The sequence below is a fragment of the Myotis yumanensis genome, unplaced genomic scaffold (assembly GCF_028538775.1).
Source record: "Myotis yumanensis isolate MYYU_CA2020_CCGP unplaced genomic scaffold, mMyoYum1.0.hap1 SCAF_13, whole genome shotgun sequence".
Classification (NCBI taxonomy): domain Eukaryota; kingdom Metazoa; phylum Chordata; class Mammalia; order Chiroptera; family Vespertilionidae; genus Myotis; species Myotis yumanensis.
Window position 1 is genome coordinate 49,972,034 of NW_027223764.1, and position 17,525 is coordinate 49,989,558.

The following is a 17,525-nucleotide window of genomic DNA, read 5'->3' on the forward strand; positions in this document are numbered from 1 at the left end:
CTCCCGTACAGCCTGCTGTACAGCTAGCTGGTCAGTGTCCCTCCCTGCCTCAGACCTGCGCCTCTGCAGGATCTTTCTAAGCCATATATGGCCCCCTCATTGCTCCAGATCCCAGATTCTTCCTATGTCCTTTACATCCATACAATCAGTTTCCATGTCAACCTATGGGAGATGTCACACCCACCATTGTTTTCTTTATATCCCCCACTAAACTGCCAGTGACTGGGGAGTAGAAACCATGCTTTGTGCATAAGTTCCCCTGAGAAGCTAGTATAGTTCTTGGCGTGTATCAGGTACACAATCAATGTCCATGGAGTGAATTTCCACTGCAGTGGACCAGTCTGGACAGTGGGTGGTGACCAGAGGGGCCTTCCTATTGGGCTGGCTCATGTAGAACCTCAGGATCTTTGCATAACCCTCAAGTTAGGGAAAAGCAAACTGTTTTATAATTCTCACATTGGAGAACCCTTGTAATGACCAAGAATAAATCTCCCATTAGCCTTGCAGGATGAGTACATTAATTTCCTTAAAATTAAGATGATGCTTTCTTTATTCTCAAGATCTTTTTTTCAGACAAACAAAAAATCATGGGAATTAAAGAATAATAAAATTGTTACCTCTGTTTTTACTCCCTAGCCTGAGAAATAAAATATTATTAGTAGCTCCACACTCATTATGTATCCCCTCACCCTAGAGGGAACCATTATTCTGAATTTTGTGTTAATGATTCTTTGAGCACATAAATGTATCCTCAGGCAAAATATTTAGCTTTCCCACCTTTTTTCACTTTTTTTTATATATTTTATTGATTTTTTACAGAGAGGAAGGGAGAGAGATAGTGAGCTAGAAACATCGATGAGAGAGAAACATCGATGTGCCCTCAACCCAGGTACATGCCCTTGACCGGAATCGAACCTGGGACCTTTCAGTCTGCAGGCCGACACTCTAGCCACTGAGCCAAACCGGTTACGGCTTCACTTTTTATAAATAGAGTAGTATAGTAACTATTTTTTCCCATTCAGCTTTCTCTCTTTGAGGTTCAGTCGTGATACTGCTGCTGGTATGAGTGTGGCACCGTTTAATTATCCACACTTCTGTTAATAAAGGCTTAGGTGTTGGCCCTGAGGAACAATGCTCCTATGAATATTTCCGAGGTGTCTTTCCATGCACACATGTAAGAGTTTCTCCAGGTTGTCCACTGTCAAATGTGTTCATGATCAACGTTTCTAGGTAATACCTAACTCCTTTCCTAAATGGTTTTACCGATTCGTAGCCCTGACAGCAATGTACATGAACTCCTTAGAAGATTTGAGATGGTCAGACTTTAACCCGAAAGAAAAAAAGGAGCCTCGTCCTGGCATTTGTCTCCATGTCTACACCCTTTCTTAAGGGACAGAAAAGACACAGACTGCAGACCTGGGAGATTTCTACACAGGAAGCAAAGTTCTCCCTAAAGTTCAAGGCTAGACCGGAAGTTCCCAAGGGGCCGGGAGTGCAGGGAGGGTCCACAGGCCACCCTCCCATCCAGGAGGCACCCCGCATGGCCTGTATCCGGAGCAGTCGCCCACTGGTTTTTGCAGAAGAAATGATGCTTCCCTGTGTCCTTGCCCATCCCAGCCCCATCACTGAGCCTGGAGTCAGTGGTACTACGAAGCATCACTTCTGAGCCAGCGAACTGGGGGAATCTTTGCAGTTTGCTCCCAGGAGGCAATGCCACCTCAAAGCCTGCTGGATCTTCCAGAGCCCCACACAGGGCAGCCCCTTCCTCTCTTCACGATGACTTTCCTCGCGGGCAATCTCCGCCTCACATTCTTTCAGTTTCTCTCTCATTTGCCCCTTTTGGTTGTTTGGGGACTTTATCCTGTTCTCTCAATGGAATCATATGAATAACCAGTTGCATAGCAGCTCCAAAGCAGTATTTTAAGACCACCACTTATAAAGCTGTCTTTGGGGGAGAGGAGAGTTCAAGTTTGAAAGCAAACACTACAGTTGGATACTTCGTATTTTGAAACTTGAAACAAGCAGAAAAATTTATTACTCTTAGCTTGGTTGATCCTACAAATCTTGATCAATGTTTAAGGCAACCTAAAAGCAAAATAAATAAAAAAGTGCTTTAATACAAGTAGAACAGCAAAAGTGTATGAGTCAAAGAAAATGGAGTTCAGGAAATTTCCATGTGACTATATAAATGAAGCTTTTTCATAATTTCAAATTATTTCAAATAAAATCCAAATTCAACATAACGGTGCACAGGGGGCACACTGTTACCTCAGCACAAGCTTCCAGCTACTGCCCCGTCAGGGCTGACACCTCTGGAAGGAGCCAGACCCGTGCCCACCCTCGCCTGGTGGCCAGCTGCACGTGTTCACAAAAGGGCAGAGGGCCAAGTAGGGGTACAGTAAGCACCCTATTAGGGAACTGGTTTTCTTTCTATGGAGCAAAAGACCGATTTGCCAGCCAATCCTGGTCTCTTATGCATAAGGCTTCCCACAGTGAAAAAATGTGGCTTTCACCAAACCCTCCCGTGAGGATACTTACATCCGATAGTGTGGGCTCATCAAGTTCTTCCACTCGGCTCAAGTTAGGCGCCCCATAGCGGTCACTGATCTCCGCTAGCGTCTTGGCTGCTGCTTCTGCTGCTGCAGCCTCCTGCAACCAAAAATGCATTTTTACTCTTAAAGGGTTTCAAAATGAGTATATCTGGGCAGAAACTTCTGAATTACAACATCAAAATTCAGCATTTTTAATTAATGAAATGAACCAATATCTGTTAATGACAAGAGAAGTCTAGGAATAGATGCTAAACTTGCATAGAAATATATTCAGAAATTTAAAATATGTCACGGTAAGTAATCACAGGATCAATATTTTACATTATTCTGGTTTTTAAAAACACAAACTGAATGTCCAATTTTTATCCACTTTGAGATTTTTGCTTTAAAATTTAAGCACACCATATCTGTGGCTTGTTATTACTAGAATTTATATCTGGCCTATCAATTTTGATACTCTCCTTATTAAACATTTAGCTACTAATGCATCAAAATTAAGCTTTAAATTCCAGGATACTCATTTATTTCACAGAACATAGAATAACTTTTTTTCTCACCTCTGAAAGTAAACCACCTTCACCCTTAGCTAGATTTTCCATATTCATTCTCATCTCCTATAACACATAAAAAAAGAAAAATACTTTGAATATGCTTTTCACTTTGATTACACATTTACTCTTCAAGAATTTTTACTTTTACAAAATGCTATGATCAATTTAACAGTGAAAAGGGTATCACTCTTAAAGAAATGATTTGAACACAATTAATACAAAACTGCCAATCAGGCTCATTTAATACTCTATACTAATAAAAGATGACCATGTTTTGTTTACAATCAAATATAATTTTTTAAAAAATGAAATGGGCTGAGCATTAAGCCTGAAGCCAGATCATTAGCAGATATAAAAAGTGACAAAACAAAAAAGTGTAATAAGCTCTTAGAAGAGGAGATTTTAGAGAGAACTTGCCGTTAAGTAGAATTGTACACATAGTAAGAAAGAGGAGAATATTTCTGAAGGAATTAATGTGGCCCAAGTCACTATCCAAGGTGAGCATCCTCTTACAGCCCGAGCAATGCGCTCTGTAGCGCTCTGAACACGTGCGCGGCCTGCTTCTAACCAACCAGGCCTAGCGATGGCCTCTGTATTCTAAGGCAGCAGGGTGACCCAGCTGATCCTGAGCTGATTCATCTTGGCTGTTCAAAGATCAGCAATCTCATGACCTGCAATTATAGGGGACACATCTGGCACATTTCTTAAGGCCATTCCATCCTCCTGTAACACCTTAGCCCACCACCTGGCTGTAGTGGGAAAGTCCATGTTTCATAGGACCCTGCCCCCAGTCAGAGGATGAATACTTGACACAAATGGAGCCAGTCAGACTCCTTCCCCAAGATGCTTTTCTTAACTGAAACCAAAAAAGGAATCCACTCTTCTGAAAGGGTAGGAGTCACAACATAATGAGACGCGAGAGCCTTTATGGACCAGGTGCCTCCCCAATGCGCAGCAAACCAGGCCAGTGAGAGCCTGAAGCCAAGGGCCAGAGGACAGCAGAAGTGAGAACCCAGGTAGCATGTGACTCTTGGGCTACCAAGGGTCTGGAAGGCCCAATAGTACCAGAGCCCCTCATAGTTCAGTTCCAAAACCCTTCCTTCAACCCAGGGTCCTTCCAATAAATGTCCTTTTGCAAATGACAGTTTAAGTTGTATCTCTGCAGCCGCCAGAAGGCCAGGGTGAAAAGACAAAGGGACTCATCTCCGAGCAACGGGTAAGGCAGGGGTGCTTTGCATGAGAGAGGGGAGCGGTGATAAGCAGTAGAAATAAGGATTATTGGAGTTATTGTGGCCCTGGTCACCAGGTCTGATGATGCCCGCAGATACTAAATAATGAGAGTAGCCCTTATGGAGCCACAAAACAGATTGGAAACCATCCTATAAATCATAGACTTTCAATAAGTCAAATATAGTGTGAGCCCTGAGAAAAAAGACACCTAGTAAGAAGGGCTTCTGGTGGCTCACTGGGCTCAAATTTTTAAAAACAGAGCCTAGAAGCCATTCCTGGAGCCTCTCATGCAAACTGCACCTCATGGAGAAGCTCATGCTGAACTGTGTGCCTCTGCACTCAGCTGCCTCCCTGCACTGTGTTCCTGCCATCGGAGCCAGCCCTTATAAGAGTTTCCTGGAATTTTATTTCAACCAATAGGACTAAGGCTTTCCCTATGCCATGGAGCAGTGCAGTCCCAACCAATCAGAGAAACTTTAGTCTAACCAATCAGGACAGTGCCTTTTGGACCAATCAAACTATGAGGATTTGGAGTCCTCATTTGCACAAGGATGGTCCAATCAGGGACCAGGGGCGGGGACTTCTGTCTGAATAAGCCAGCTCCCTTCTGTCTGGGAAAGCCTTTCCACCCATGCACCTCTGTGGCTGAGCAGAAACACTGAAAGGTGTAAGCCAGAGCAGAGTGAGGCAGAGGATGCACAGCTGTCTAGCTGAAGAGGGGCTGGCCCCACACCTGCTCTAGAGCTGTGCTGTTTTCACATCCGTGCAGAATCACAACTGAGCTGTTTTGCACTGAATAAACTTCCCTTTTTCACTGCAACCCAAATTGGGGATTCTTGTTGGTATTGAATTGCTGCAAATGACCATTGCTTGACAATAGCATCTTGATAAAAATACTTTCAATTCTCTGATCATTTTGATCACTGTCTTCTTGATATTCTTTTTTTACTTCTTTTGTGTGTTTTTAAAGGTTTTTTATTGGTTTTTAGAGAGAGAGGAAGTAAGAGGGAGAGAGAGAAAAACATTGATATGAGAAGAACATCGATCGGCTGCCTCCTGCATACACTCTACCAGGGATCAAGTCCGCAACCCATGAATGTGCCCTGACTGGGAATCGAACCAGCAGCCTTTCAGTGCACTGGGCAATGCCCAAGCAACTAAGCCACACTGGCCAGTGTTAATTCAAATGAAAATCTAGCTGATGCCACTCCAGCTAGTGTGGCCACATGGGACACATCTTGGAGGAGGGAGCATTTCTGGGACTTACAAAATTGCACCTGCCAACCACCATTAGCTTAGTTTCACTGCACACCTCACCCTGATAACTTCTCTCGCACTAACTTATACTTCAGAGTCCTCTGATTCAAAAGCCCTTCTCTGGGCTTCTTGGGGGAAAAAAGTGGTTTTTTTAATTGTTTTTTTTTTAAATATAGATTTTATTGATTTCAGAGAAGAAAGGAGAGAGAGAGAGAGAGAGAGAGAGAGAGAGGGAAAGAGAGAGAGAGAGAGAGAGAGAGAAACATCGATGATGAGAGAGAATCATTTATTGGCTACCTCCTGCACACCTCCTACTGGAAATGCTGCAACCCAGACATGTGCCCTGACAGGGAATGGAACCATGACCTCCTGGTTCATAGATTTAACACTCAACCCCTGAGCCATGTTGGCCAGGCTGAAAAAAGTATTTAATCATCAAATTAAAAGGCCAAAAATATTAGCAATGGTGGAGATAAGTTAATCAATAGGTTCATATTTAGCACTTAAGATATCATTTCAGCAACATCATCAATGTACAAGTTATGAACTAGAATTGTTTTTATTATTCAATGTAACTGTACTAGTAAATGACAGCCCTGCTGAGGAGAGTAACCTTGGTTTAGGTCAGTGATGGCGAACCTATGACACGCGTGTCAGAGGTGACACGCGAACTCATTTTTTTGGTTGATTTTTCTTTGTTAAATGGCATTTAAATATATAAAATAAATATCAAAAATATAAATCTTTGTTTTACTATGGTTGCAAATATCAAAAAATTTCTATATGTGACACGGCACCAGAGTTAAGTTAGGGTTTTTCAAAATGCTGACACGCCGGGCTCAAAAGGTTCGCCATCACTGGTTTAGGTCCTTGCTTTTCATCACTTTGAGTATTTCCTGCCAATCCCTTCCGGCCTACAAAGTTTCTGTTGAGAAATAAGCTGACCATCTTATGGCAACTAACTGCCTTATAGGTAACTGACTGCTTTTCTCTTGCTGCTTTTAAGATTCTCTCTTTGTCTTAAACCTTTGGCATTCTCATTATGATGTGTCCTGCTGTGGGCCTCTTTGGGTTCATCTTGTTTGGGACTCTGTGCTTCCTGGACTTATATGTATATTCCCTTTGCCAAGTTAGGAAAGTTTTTAGTCCTTATTTTTTTCAAATGGGTTTTCAATCCCTTGCTCTCTCTCTTCTGCTTCTGGTCCCCTACGATACAAATGCTGTTATGTTTGATGTTGTCCAGAGACCCCTTAAACTATCCTCATTTAAATTTTTTTCTGTTGATGTTTTGATTGGTAAAATTATGCTTTACCTGACTTTTAAATTTTCAGATTATTGACTTTACTTGAAGAAAATTACTTTGAAAAATCTAAATTAAAAACATGAAAGTAATTTTAAAAGACAATCAGGTTGAATATGTTGTAAGAATTGATAATGTTTCATTAATATATTAAAAGACAAAACCCACAAAACATGAATTTTAAAAAGTGCATTTAACTAAAATAAAAGTTAAGTCCTGGCCAGTGTAGGCTTTTGCACTACAACAGCACAGTTGAGCAGAGTGCAGGCTCAATTCTTGGTCAAGGTCACATACTTGGGTTGTAGGTTTGATCCATGGCCCAGTCTGGGACATATGTGTATGTGTGCATGCATATCAGTGTGCCCTATTATACTCAGACTAAGCATCAGCATTTATATGTTTTAAAATGATGTATAAGGCTTTGATTTGCTCTTTTTAAGACTCATCTTTTTTATATTCAATTCATTGTCCAACTCTTTAAAACTTGTTTTAAGTAATGATGCTCTCATCTAAGCTGCTAATATAGATATTCTATAAAACCTGCTTCTGTTTTATTATTATTATTATTATTATTATTATTATTATGGAATAGGAGAGTAACATTTACATAACAGATATGAGCTATACGCATACATTATGAAATATCCAGTTAAAAAGTGTAATTCGGTCACTCAGAAGTTTGGTCTCTATAACACGTACTTTGGGGATACCAGAGAACAATGGCCAAACTAGAGGCTTAACATTTTATACGAACACAGTAACTAGAGATGAACTTTTTTATTTAAGCTACTGCATAGTTTATTTACTAAAAGACATGAAAAAATCCATAGTAATAACATTTAAATGTAAATTATTATTGATAATACATCTAACATAAAGAAAAGAGATACATTACTATGTCAGAGATCAGTATATTCTTGATATTACAAAGAGCTTGACCTTCAACATCAACCACTATAATTAGAAACAACTAACCCTTATATCACTATTACAATATTATTAATATCACTATTATAAAACAGCTCACAAAGCAGTTTTGCACACACAATCTTATTTGATCTTAAAATGATCCAGTAAGATATTGCTAAAAATAATATACTGTCATCTCTATTTTTCCAAAAGGTAAACTGAGATGAAGAGGGTTCTAAGATTTGCTTAAGTCACACAGCTGTGTGGTAGGTCTTTAGACAATGAATCCCATGATACAGCATCGAGAAAGAACAGCTTGAGAATTCTAAGAGATTTTAAATAAAACAGACAAGTATAAAACTTCAAATTACCTTCTCTAATTGTTCTTGAGCTCTCTGTTGTTCTAGTCTCTGCCTCTCTTTCTCTTGCATTTCTAACTCCAGCTGTAAGGCCAGCTGTTGCTGAATATTCAGAAAAAAAAAGTAAGTTATGTTAGAGTCAGATCAATTGCAGGGGATTAACTCTATCACTCTGAAATGTCCCAGGATAATTAAGTTTATACCCACCTAAATTTCAAAAACTTACAAAAATAAATGATCACAGCCACTGTTAATACTTTGGCTTTTACAAATATTTCCTGAAATATAAAATAAAAAGGAATCTTCCTTAACTGCTAATTTAGAGAAACACAATATGTACAAAACCAAGTCATTTTCTCTGTTCTTCTTGAAGCAACAAATGAGACGGCAATAATTTTTCAGTTAAGCATAGCTGGTTGTCTTCAAACAACCAAAGCTTGGTTGCAGAGGTGGATGAGAAACTTCTAAGTATACTATCTGAAACCATTGATAACCAACAATATATTTGGTTCCAACTCAACATATATGCCACATTAGCATAGGGTCAGCAAACTAAATTGTGTGGGCCAAATCTGACCCAACTCCTGTGTTTGCACAGCCCTAAAGCTAAGAATGGTTTGTATATTTTTCAATGGTTGAAAAATATCAAATAAAAATAAAAATCATGTGAAATTCCAATTTTAGTGTCTATAAATGAGGTGTGATTGAGACACTGTCATGGTCACTCCCTTGACTACTGGCTTTTGCACCACAACAGCACAGTTGAGCAACGGAGACCATAGGTGGCGCTCTCATCACTTTGTATCGCTGCTCAGCACACTACAGCTCACAGTCTCTTGATTATACCTCAACAGTTTTGCAGGGCCATGGTCTCACTGCGATATTTATTTTTAATCAGTGTATACCCATCATGTAAAGACAAGAAGTGAATTTTGAATGTTGTCCTTTTAAGACACAGTAGAGAATGGATTATTTAATTATCAAATTAAATGACAAAGGATCATGTTGTTTTTGTTTTGTTGTTTTTTAAGTATATTTTTATTGATTTTTGAGAAGGGAGAGGGAGGGAGAAAGATAGAAACATCACTGATGAGAGAGAATCATTGATCTCCTGCCTCCTGCACATACCACACTGGAGAGCGAGCCCCCAACCCTTGACTGGAATCAAACCCAGGACTCTCCAGTCTGCAGGCTGACGCTCTATCCACTGAACCAAACCAGCTAGGGGATGGATGGTGTTTTTAAGCAGTGGACACTATACTAAAAGAATACAGTAAGTATCAACATTACCAGGTTAAGCACTCATCACAATATTATCAACTCACACAAGAGCAAAGGTCAGAAATATTTTAAAAGTTAAGACAAGTATTTCATCACAACAGAATTTCTTTACAAAATTAGAAATGAAAATGAGGCTACAATAAAAGTAAGTTTCTAAGTGGCTCATTTGTTAGTCAAGTAAAGAAACATATTTTTCCAAGCGATATTTAATTAAAACATGCTTGATTTCAGTGTCCGGAAAAACAAGCTTACGTAACATTTTTAGCCTTGGGGCGAGAAAAGTTGCTCACAGAGCTGGTGACATTGGGAGCAGCATCAATAGTCAATTAAACACAATGATTCTGAATGGTTGTCCTTAGCTCTTGATGAGTAAACAAATGTTCCCAACTCTGCTCAGTTGTTGCTTATTCAAGGAGTCAGTGCTGAGTTTAAAGAGACTAGAAAATCAGCCGCTGTGAATAGTTTTCATGGGACAACTACAAGCAATAATTTTTTTTCATAGAAGTTGAGAAACATTAATTCAGTACAACCAGAAGTGAAATCTGCTAAGATGTGTTACAACAAATGATGATAAAAATACATGTGGAACCATGGAACAGAAAAAGGCTTAGTTGGACAAATTTACAAAGCTTGTGAAAATAGTGTTTAAAGCCTGTGAGAATTCATTGTATTCAGCTACTATGCAGAAAATACTTGAATCTATCATGCATATTGAGCCAGTAATGTCAACAGTGTCCTACATTCACTCTTATGAACATCATCATCAATCCTGTGAATTTTTGTCAGAAACAGGAGCTGAATAAATCTTGACTCGCCCTACCACACCAGTTTCCTGGATTAACAGTGGGAATGCTTTACTATAAATTTTTACTATAAAAGTTCCAAGATGGAACTTTTTCTGAATGAGAAGAACCATTCTTAACCACTATTATCAAAAATTAAATGGCTCTGGCCATTAGCTTTTTGCTGCAGACTTAATAATGTTTTTTAATCAATTCAACTTAAATTTTAAGGCAAAATAGTACTTATATGTAAAACTTCCATTGCAGAAAAATCATTTTAACAATTAATGTGTGACTCCCAATGGCAAGCTGCTTTATATACTGCCAGTGCTGCCCAAAACAAAACCAATAAAACAAGGCCCCAATCCCCCCACAAAGGTGCAGCAGATGTATTTTCCAAGCACGAACTATAGTTCCAGAGTGTTGTTAGGCCAGGATATAAATAAAAAGGAAATTTTCATATTTCAAAACCCATTTAACTGTGTAATGAGAAGCTCTTACCTTCAACTGGAAGTGATTAATCTACAAGACAATGAGATGCTAAAAGGCAAATATCAAGAGAATTCTACAAATGCCTTCCAAGAGATGAATATGCTCAAAATTATATGTACATGGATTGATATCAATATTTGGCAGGACCTATGTGTGAAAAGATACTTTCAAAGATAAATACATAAAATCTCATTTCAGATCAACACTAACAGATAAACATTTTCAATCAACTTTGATGATAAAAAACATTAACTTTGAACTCCAACTAAATGAAATGTTATCTTTATCAAAAGAATTTAATTATTCTCAGTAGTAAGCTTATATTACAAAAAAATCTATTCAAATATTATTATTTATTTCATCAATAAAACATTTGTGGAAATTTGTTTTCTCACTTGCTATATCTACATAATACACCATACTACCTACATAATATCTTCAATTTTGCCTCTAGAGTATCTACCGTTGCAGAGTTTGTCAACCTCCAAGCCAGAAAATAAATTCTCACCATCAATCCAGCGCTACCTAATAAGCTCAGCCTATTGAGCATTTTAAAACTACATTTTTTAAAATAATACACTTTAACAAACAGAGATAATGAACAGTGATTAATACTTATTCACAAAGAGCTGTTAAGAGTAGTGTCTTCACATTTCTACATTCTCCCCACTAAGATAAGTAGCTGAAATGCAGGAACATATCATTCAATCAACATGCAGACATTGGTAGAGGAAGTGAAATGACTAAACTCTCAATGATAATGCAAAGTGCAGTTGTTAAATACCAACCAGTGTCTGAACATTCTCAGGAAATTTTCAAAACCCAATTCCTTTCTTCACACAAAGGAAGTAAAATCATTAGAAAGATATTCAGACAAAACAGAGCAAACAAAAAACAGCTTTTACTTACAAAATAAGTTCTTTAGTAGAAAACAGCAATCCAAATACTAGCCTGTTCACACCTAACTTTTCAAGTAATTCCAAGTCAGTATTATTACTATGAAAACACCTGCTCTTGCAATCAACAGGTAGGTGACCAAAGATCTAAACCCCAGCTCACTTGATTCAGGGGGTATGGAGAGGCCTCCCTGCTTCTCTTCATCTCAGCCTCACTCTCTTAAGCTTTTCTCTGTTAGTCCATCTCTCCATGCGTCTCTTCTCCTTCTTTCATCCGTGTCTGCCCACCAATCCACTTCTTTGACCATAAAATCTTTTGCAGATTTCATTATATCTTTCACTCTCAATACAATGCTTAGGGTTTGATACACAGCGGATTACTTTATACGCAGATTGCTTTATACTGATCAACACAATACACCTTGAGAAATGTTTGATTTCCAATACTGACAAATTTTATCTAGGTAAGCTGAAGTAGATGAGTTCATGAAAGTTAAGTATCTCCTCATTCATGGTGTAATTTGTCTTGGGGAAGAACTGCTGAGAAGTTCTCCTTATTCCGATAGATGGGGAACAGACAGCAGCCATAGGAGCTGCTAAGAGGAAGGGCAGGTCCTCACTCCACGTGGCGCTACTGCAGCAGACGCGTGTCTGCTTGGATGGTTGTTCGATGTCCAACTCAACAGTTTGCAACTTCCCCACAACAATAAGGCAAAGGACTGAAAAATGGAGGCTCATACATGGTAATATTTTCAGCAGCCATAGCCATCAAAGGTGCCTAGAATGTTCTACCCACTATGAAGAATGGGAGATTAGATTTTTTAAAAAGCTAGTTTCCATGTCTATATTTAACTTTTTAGCCACACACCCAAATAACTGACTTCTTTCCCTTTTTAAATGCGTAGACCTGAGTTAAGACTCTAGAGTTAAGTACTATAAGGTGAAGTATGGTACCTATTTGCTTTGTTTAACAATGGACAGGTTATTTTGATTTTCTGAATTGTATAAATCATCCCATTCGATTGAATGCCTTATTGATTGAATGACTATCCCATTGATTGTGATCTTACTGGTTATCGAAGCACATTCTTCTGTACCTGGGAAACAGGACAGCACAATTACCCTAAATTGTTTTAGTGGCCACAGGTGGTGCGTTCCACCTGACTTAGTGGTCCCGAGGCCAGAACAGCACAATTACTCTAAATTACCTCGATGGCTCTAGATAACGTGTTTCTATCAACTCAGTGATCCGGAGACCCAGAACTATAATTTAGATAACATGTCTAAGTTTAACCCAGGTTACCCAAAGGCTCTAGATAATGTATTTCTGTCAATTCAGTGACCCCGAGACCCAAAACTGTAATTAACATGCTTAATTCTGCTTCTGTAATCTGCTTTTTTTGCGAGCCAGGTGCCTCATTCCAAACCCTGGGATGTAATCAATACCTTTGTGATTTTTGCCTATATAAGTCTGGTTTTGCCACCATCTTATTACTAGGAGATTTGGGAATGACCCCTCATAGTCCCGGATTGCAATAAATGTGACTCTTTAATTCGACTTCTTGAGGCGTCCTTCTGTGATTCGCGGGGTACATTACAACAAAGGTAGAACTATAGGGGTGATTTCAGTTTAGTTGAGAGTCTCTCCATAAATTAAATTAGTCCAGAAGCCACGCTGGAACTTTCCCCTGTCTAGGTAATACTCCATAACCCATCCTCCAACTATTCTCTTATCAGCATCTCCAGTTCCCCAATCCTGCTACCCCAACCTGCTTCAGTCAAAGGGTCTGCCTACGCAGAAAATCACCTACCCACAAAGTCAAATCAGATGGAAACTATAAATGTTTGGTCTCCAACTATATCAGGGTACTTGACGCTACCAAGTAATGCTAAGTTTCTCTGCCACTCTCCAAAGCCACCAGTTCAAACCCTTCACCACTCTCCCACACCTTCTTTACCACCTCATTCTTGAAAAATGATCATGGTCCCTACTTCATAAAGAAGAAAGTCACACAGAAACTGCTTGCAACGTTGTGCCACAAAACCGATACACCCGCATGTACCTATGCCATCCTCTCCTCTTTCCTTGAATCAAGGGATCAAAGAAGTGCCCTTCTACCTGTCTAACCTATGTTCCAGCCTCAATTTACTTTTTTCTCCATGGAGAGCTGACTCTAGAAATCATCCCCTCTATTTCTTATCAACCACTCCCCTTCCACTATGTTCCTTAAAAAAGAAAAGGAAAAAATAAAATGTCCTTCCCTGAAAATCTGCTTGAAAGCATTACTGATCCTCACCCTCTCCCCTGCTATACCCACCCCACCCACACTGCTCCCACCACAGTCCCACTAGTGGCCTTGAGTGAGCACTTTGAGGTCCTGTCCCACTCAACCAGCATACAGGTGGTTGAGCACAGAGGGCTCAACTGAGACCCTCTCCCCTTGGATTCCGTGAGAGCCTGCTCTCTGGGTTCCCTTCGGCCTCGCTGCTGCTACTCCAGCGAAGACAACGCATGCACAGCGATGAAGATATAAGAAAACCATATGGAAGTAACCAGAGATGCGGAGTCTTTCAGCATGTGGGTTGTACCACGCCGAGGCTGACACGGCCAGTTCCATGGCCTCTGGCTCTCTCACTTGTCTCACCTGCTGAAACATGAGCTCCTCTGCTTTGAGCCTCTCCAGCCGCTCCTGCTCCAGCCGGGCTACTTCTCTTTCGTGCTGCAGGTCGGCCATTTCCTTTTGTCTCTAGCATTGTTTAAAAACAGTATCCCATGACTGATGAACACAACTTGCAAAAACAATTTGGAAAGCATCTTAATCACCAACAGTTGGGAAAGGATTAAGTAAAGTACAGTGGGGCCTTGACTTACGAGTGTCCCGACTAACGAGTTTTTTGAGATACCAGCTGTCTCTCGGCAGACTTTTTGCATTGAGTTGATAGAGTAATTTGAGTTAAGGAGCTCCTTAACGAGCTTGGTCTCGGAACGAATTAAACTCGTAAGTCAAGGCCCCACTGTATAGTCTATTTGAAAACTGTATAATAATTTGGGAAGGTCTGTGTTTTACTTGAAAACTGTATAATAATTTGGGAAAATAGGTGTTTTATTTGAATAACGAGTACAGTTAAAATTATACATTGAATATGATCATAATTATGTACAATAATCTACAGACAAATGTTTAGAAAAAAACTAGAAGAAATATTTAAAAATATAAGTAGTGGTCTTCTTTGGGAATTTTCTACTTATTCATTTTGTCCAAGTTTTTGTGAAATAAACACACTATTTTTATAATAGAAAACAATAACAACAAACTTTTTTAGAAAGCAGACAAATGGGACCAATTATTTTACTCTTCTACATTTCTAAAAGAAGATCCGTACTCACCAGTTCCTCCATGGTCACATTTTCCTTATACTTATGCATCCACAACGCTAGATACTCTATCGGATCCACTGGGCGATGTCTTGCCACCTCTGCAAGACCTTGAGTTAGACATTTCCCAAGGTGCTTTTGAAGATATGCCGACTCCATTTCTAACTCCAAACTTCTAAAAGATTTTTTTGCATTAATGCAGGAAATTTTCAATGAAGGCACAATAAAAGTAGAGTCCAGTGAGGCCAACAAAGCATTCCATTCTGTCACCAGTCATGGGCACCTCACATCATGATGCACAAGCAAGCTGGCCCCTGGAACCTTCTAATGGTTTCCAAAAAAAAAATCTCCACAGAAGTCACTACAACTAAAACAGTTTTAAAATCCCGAAGAGCCCTCAAGTCCAAGAGCAGAAGAGGGATACTGTCAGTATTGATTGTGAGAGGACTCTATGCCAAGCAATGTATGTCTCACCTAATCCTCACAACATACCTGAAAAGTGGATGTCATTTTTCAGATGAGGAATCCCAGGCACAAAAAGCCTAAGTGAACAGTCGGATCACACGGGTGGCACATGGGGGAGGTGGGATTCATACCCAACTCCTGATTCCAGAGTTGTCACCCTAATGTCTGTACTAAGATGCTCTTCCCAAGCCATGGGGATCATTTTTAGAAAACATCACAACAGTCCACCTCAAAAAAAAAAAAAAAAGATTTCTTGAATCGCCAAGTCCAAAGAATAAAAAAATTAAACTTTCAAAGAATACCATATGAGGCTCCTGACACCTTCGAAGCTCATCTCCAGACAACTCTTCTGCTCCCACGTACCCTGGGCTCTAGCTACACCGAACACCCTGCCATTCTGCTGATCACATCTTGCACATTGCCATCTCCATGACTTTTGTACATGATGATGCCTCCCTCTCCCTCAGCTTCGACAGTATATCTCCTCACCTGCAAGAAACAGATCATCTCTCCTTCCCTGAGCTTTCCCAGCAAAGCACAGACATTCCTCCTTCCCCAAGCAGATCACACAGCACTCATCACACTGAGAATTGTCTGTATATACAAGTCTCTGTCCTCCCACTAAATGACAAGCTCCTCTAGCTCCTCCAGGAGTGTTTGAATCACAGGCTGACACAGCCGGTTCTCCATTGTGGCAAATGCAGGAGTTCTCTACTCTCCCAGTCTATCAGTCATGAAGATGGACAGGGATAACCTTAAACCAGGTATTTTTAAAAGAAAGAAATGTAGCAACCATTATATCTCAGATGCTATGAAAAAACTGATCACCCTCAAATTATCCTTATGGAATCCAGACTCTGCTGGGTATATATAAAATATTATTTTTCAATTATAGTTGACATTCAGTATTATTTTGAATTAGTTGCAGGTGTACTGCATAATGGTTAGACAATTATATAATTTACAAAGTGATCCCCCAGGGACTCTAGTAACCATCTGGCACCATACATAGTTATTAAATATTATTGACTGTATTCCCTATGATGTACTTTGCATTCCTGTGACAACTTTGTAATTACTAATTTGTACTTCTGAATTCCTTCAACCTTTTTCACCCAGCCACCAACCCCCCTCCCATCTGGCATATCCATATCTATCTATAGACATAGATATACATCTATAGTTATCTATATCTATATAGCAATATCTATACATACAGACACTGAGTACCTATTATATGTCAGGCATGAGTATTATAGAGGGTAGAATGCCAGTGTGTCTAGACCTGTCCCTAGACAAATGCACCTAACATTTTGCAAAAATGTTTTCAAATTACTAGAGGGTATATTGATAAGTGAAGTAAGTTCAGACAGAGAAAAACAAATATCATATGGTTTCACTTACATGTGGAATCTAAAAAACAAAACAAAAACAGACTCACAGAAACAGAGACCAAACTGACGGTTACCAGATGAGAGTAGGAGGGACAGATAAGAAGGGTGCAGAACATAGTCAATAATATTGTGATAACTTTGTACCATGACAGATGTTTACTAGACTTAGTGTGGTGATCACAGTGCAAGGTATATAAATGCGGAATTACTATATCGTACACCTGGGGTTAATATAATATTATATTTCAACTATACTTAATTTAAAAAAAAAAAATGACCTCCTGAGATTCATCCGTAGACCCCAATATGGCTCTCCCTCGTACTATGGTGGTGAGAGTACAAAATGGAATAATCCCTAAGAAGAGGAATTTGGCAACATCTACAGTTACACGTGCATTTACTCTTTGCCCATCCAGTCTCACTTCTGGAACCCTAGCTTACAGAAAGATGAAGTCAAATATACACGTGGTTATTTTGCACCAGTACTTAGAAAGCCCAAACTGGAACCCTATCCGAAGGTCATCATCCAGGGGTTGGTGAGATAAACCTACGCAGTGGGCGACTGCGCAGATATAACAGGAGATGAGGAAGGTCTTTAAAACGGGGGGTGACTCTAGGACGCAGTGTGGAATGAAACGAAAAACAAGGGGGAGAAAGCGTACACCATCCTTTGTATTAGCA

At 39.6% G+C, this 17,525-nt stretch overlaps 1 protein-coding gene across 1 annotated transcript; it reads right to left on the bottom strand.

Moving 5' to 3' along the window:
- Positions 1-2,055: 2,055 nt before the first annotated feature.
- On the bottom strand, positions 2,056-15,144 carry DYDC1 (DPY30 domain containing 1). Its single transcript, XM_070431968.1, has 6 exons — positions 14,998-15,144; positions 14,255-14,356; positions 8,171-8,260; positions 3,110-3,166; positions 2,539-2,649; positions 2,056-2,085 (listed from the first exon to the last, which is right to left on the bottom strand). The coding sequence occupies exons 1-6, from the start codon at positions 15,142-15,144 to the stop codon at positions 2,056-2,058; spliced, it is 537 nt and encodes a 178-aa protein (XP_070288069.1).
- Positions 15,145-17,525: the final 2,381 nt, after the last annotated feature.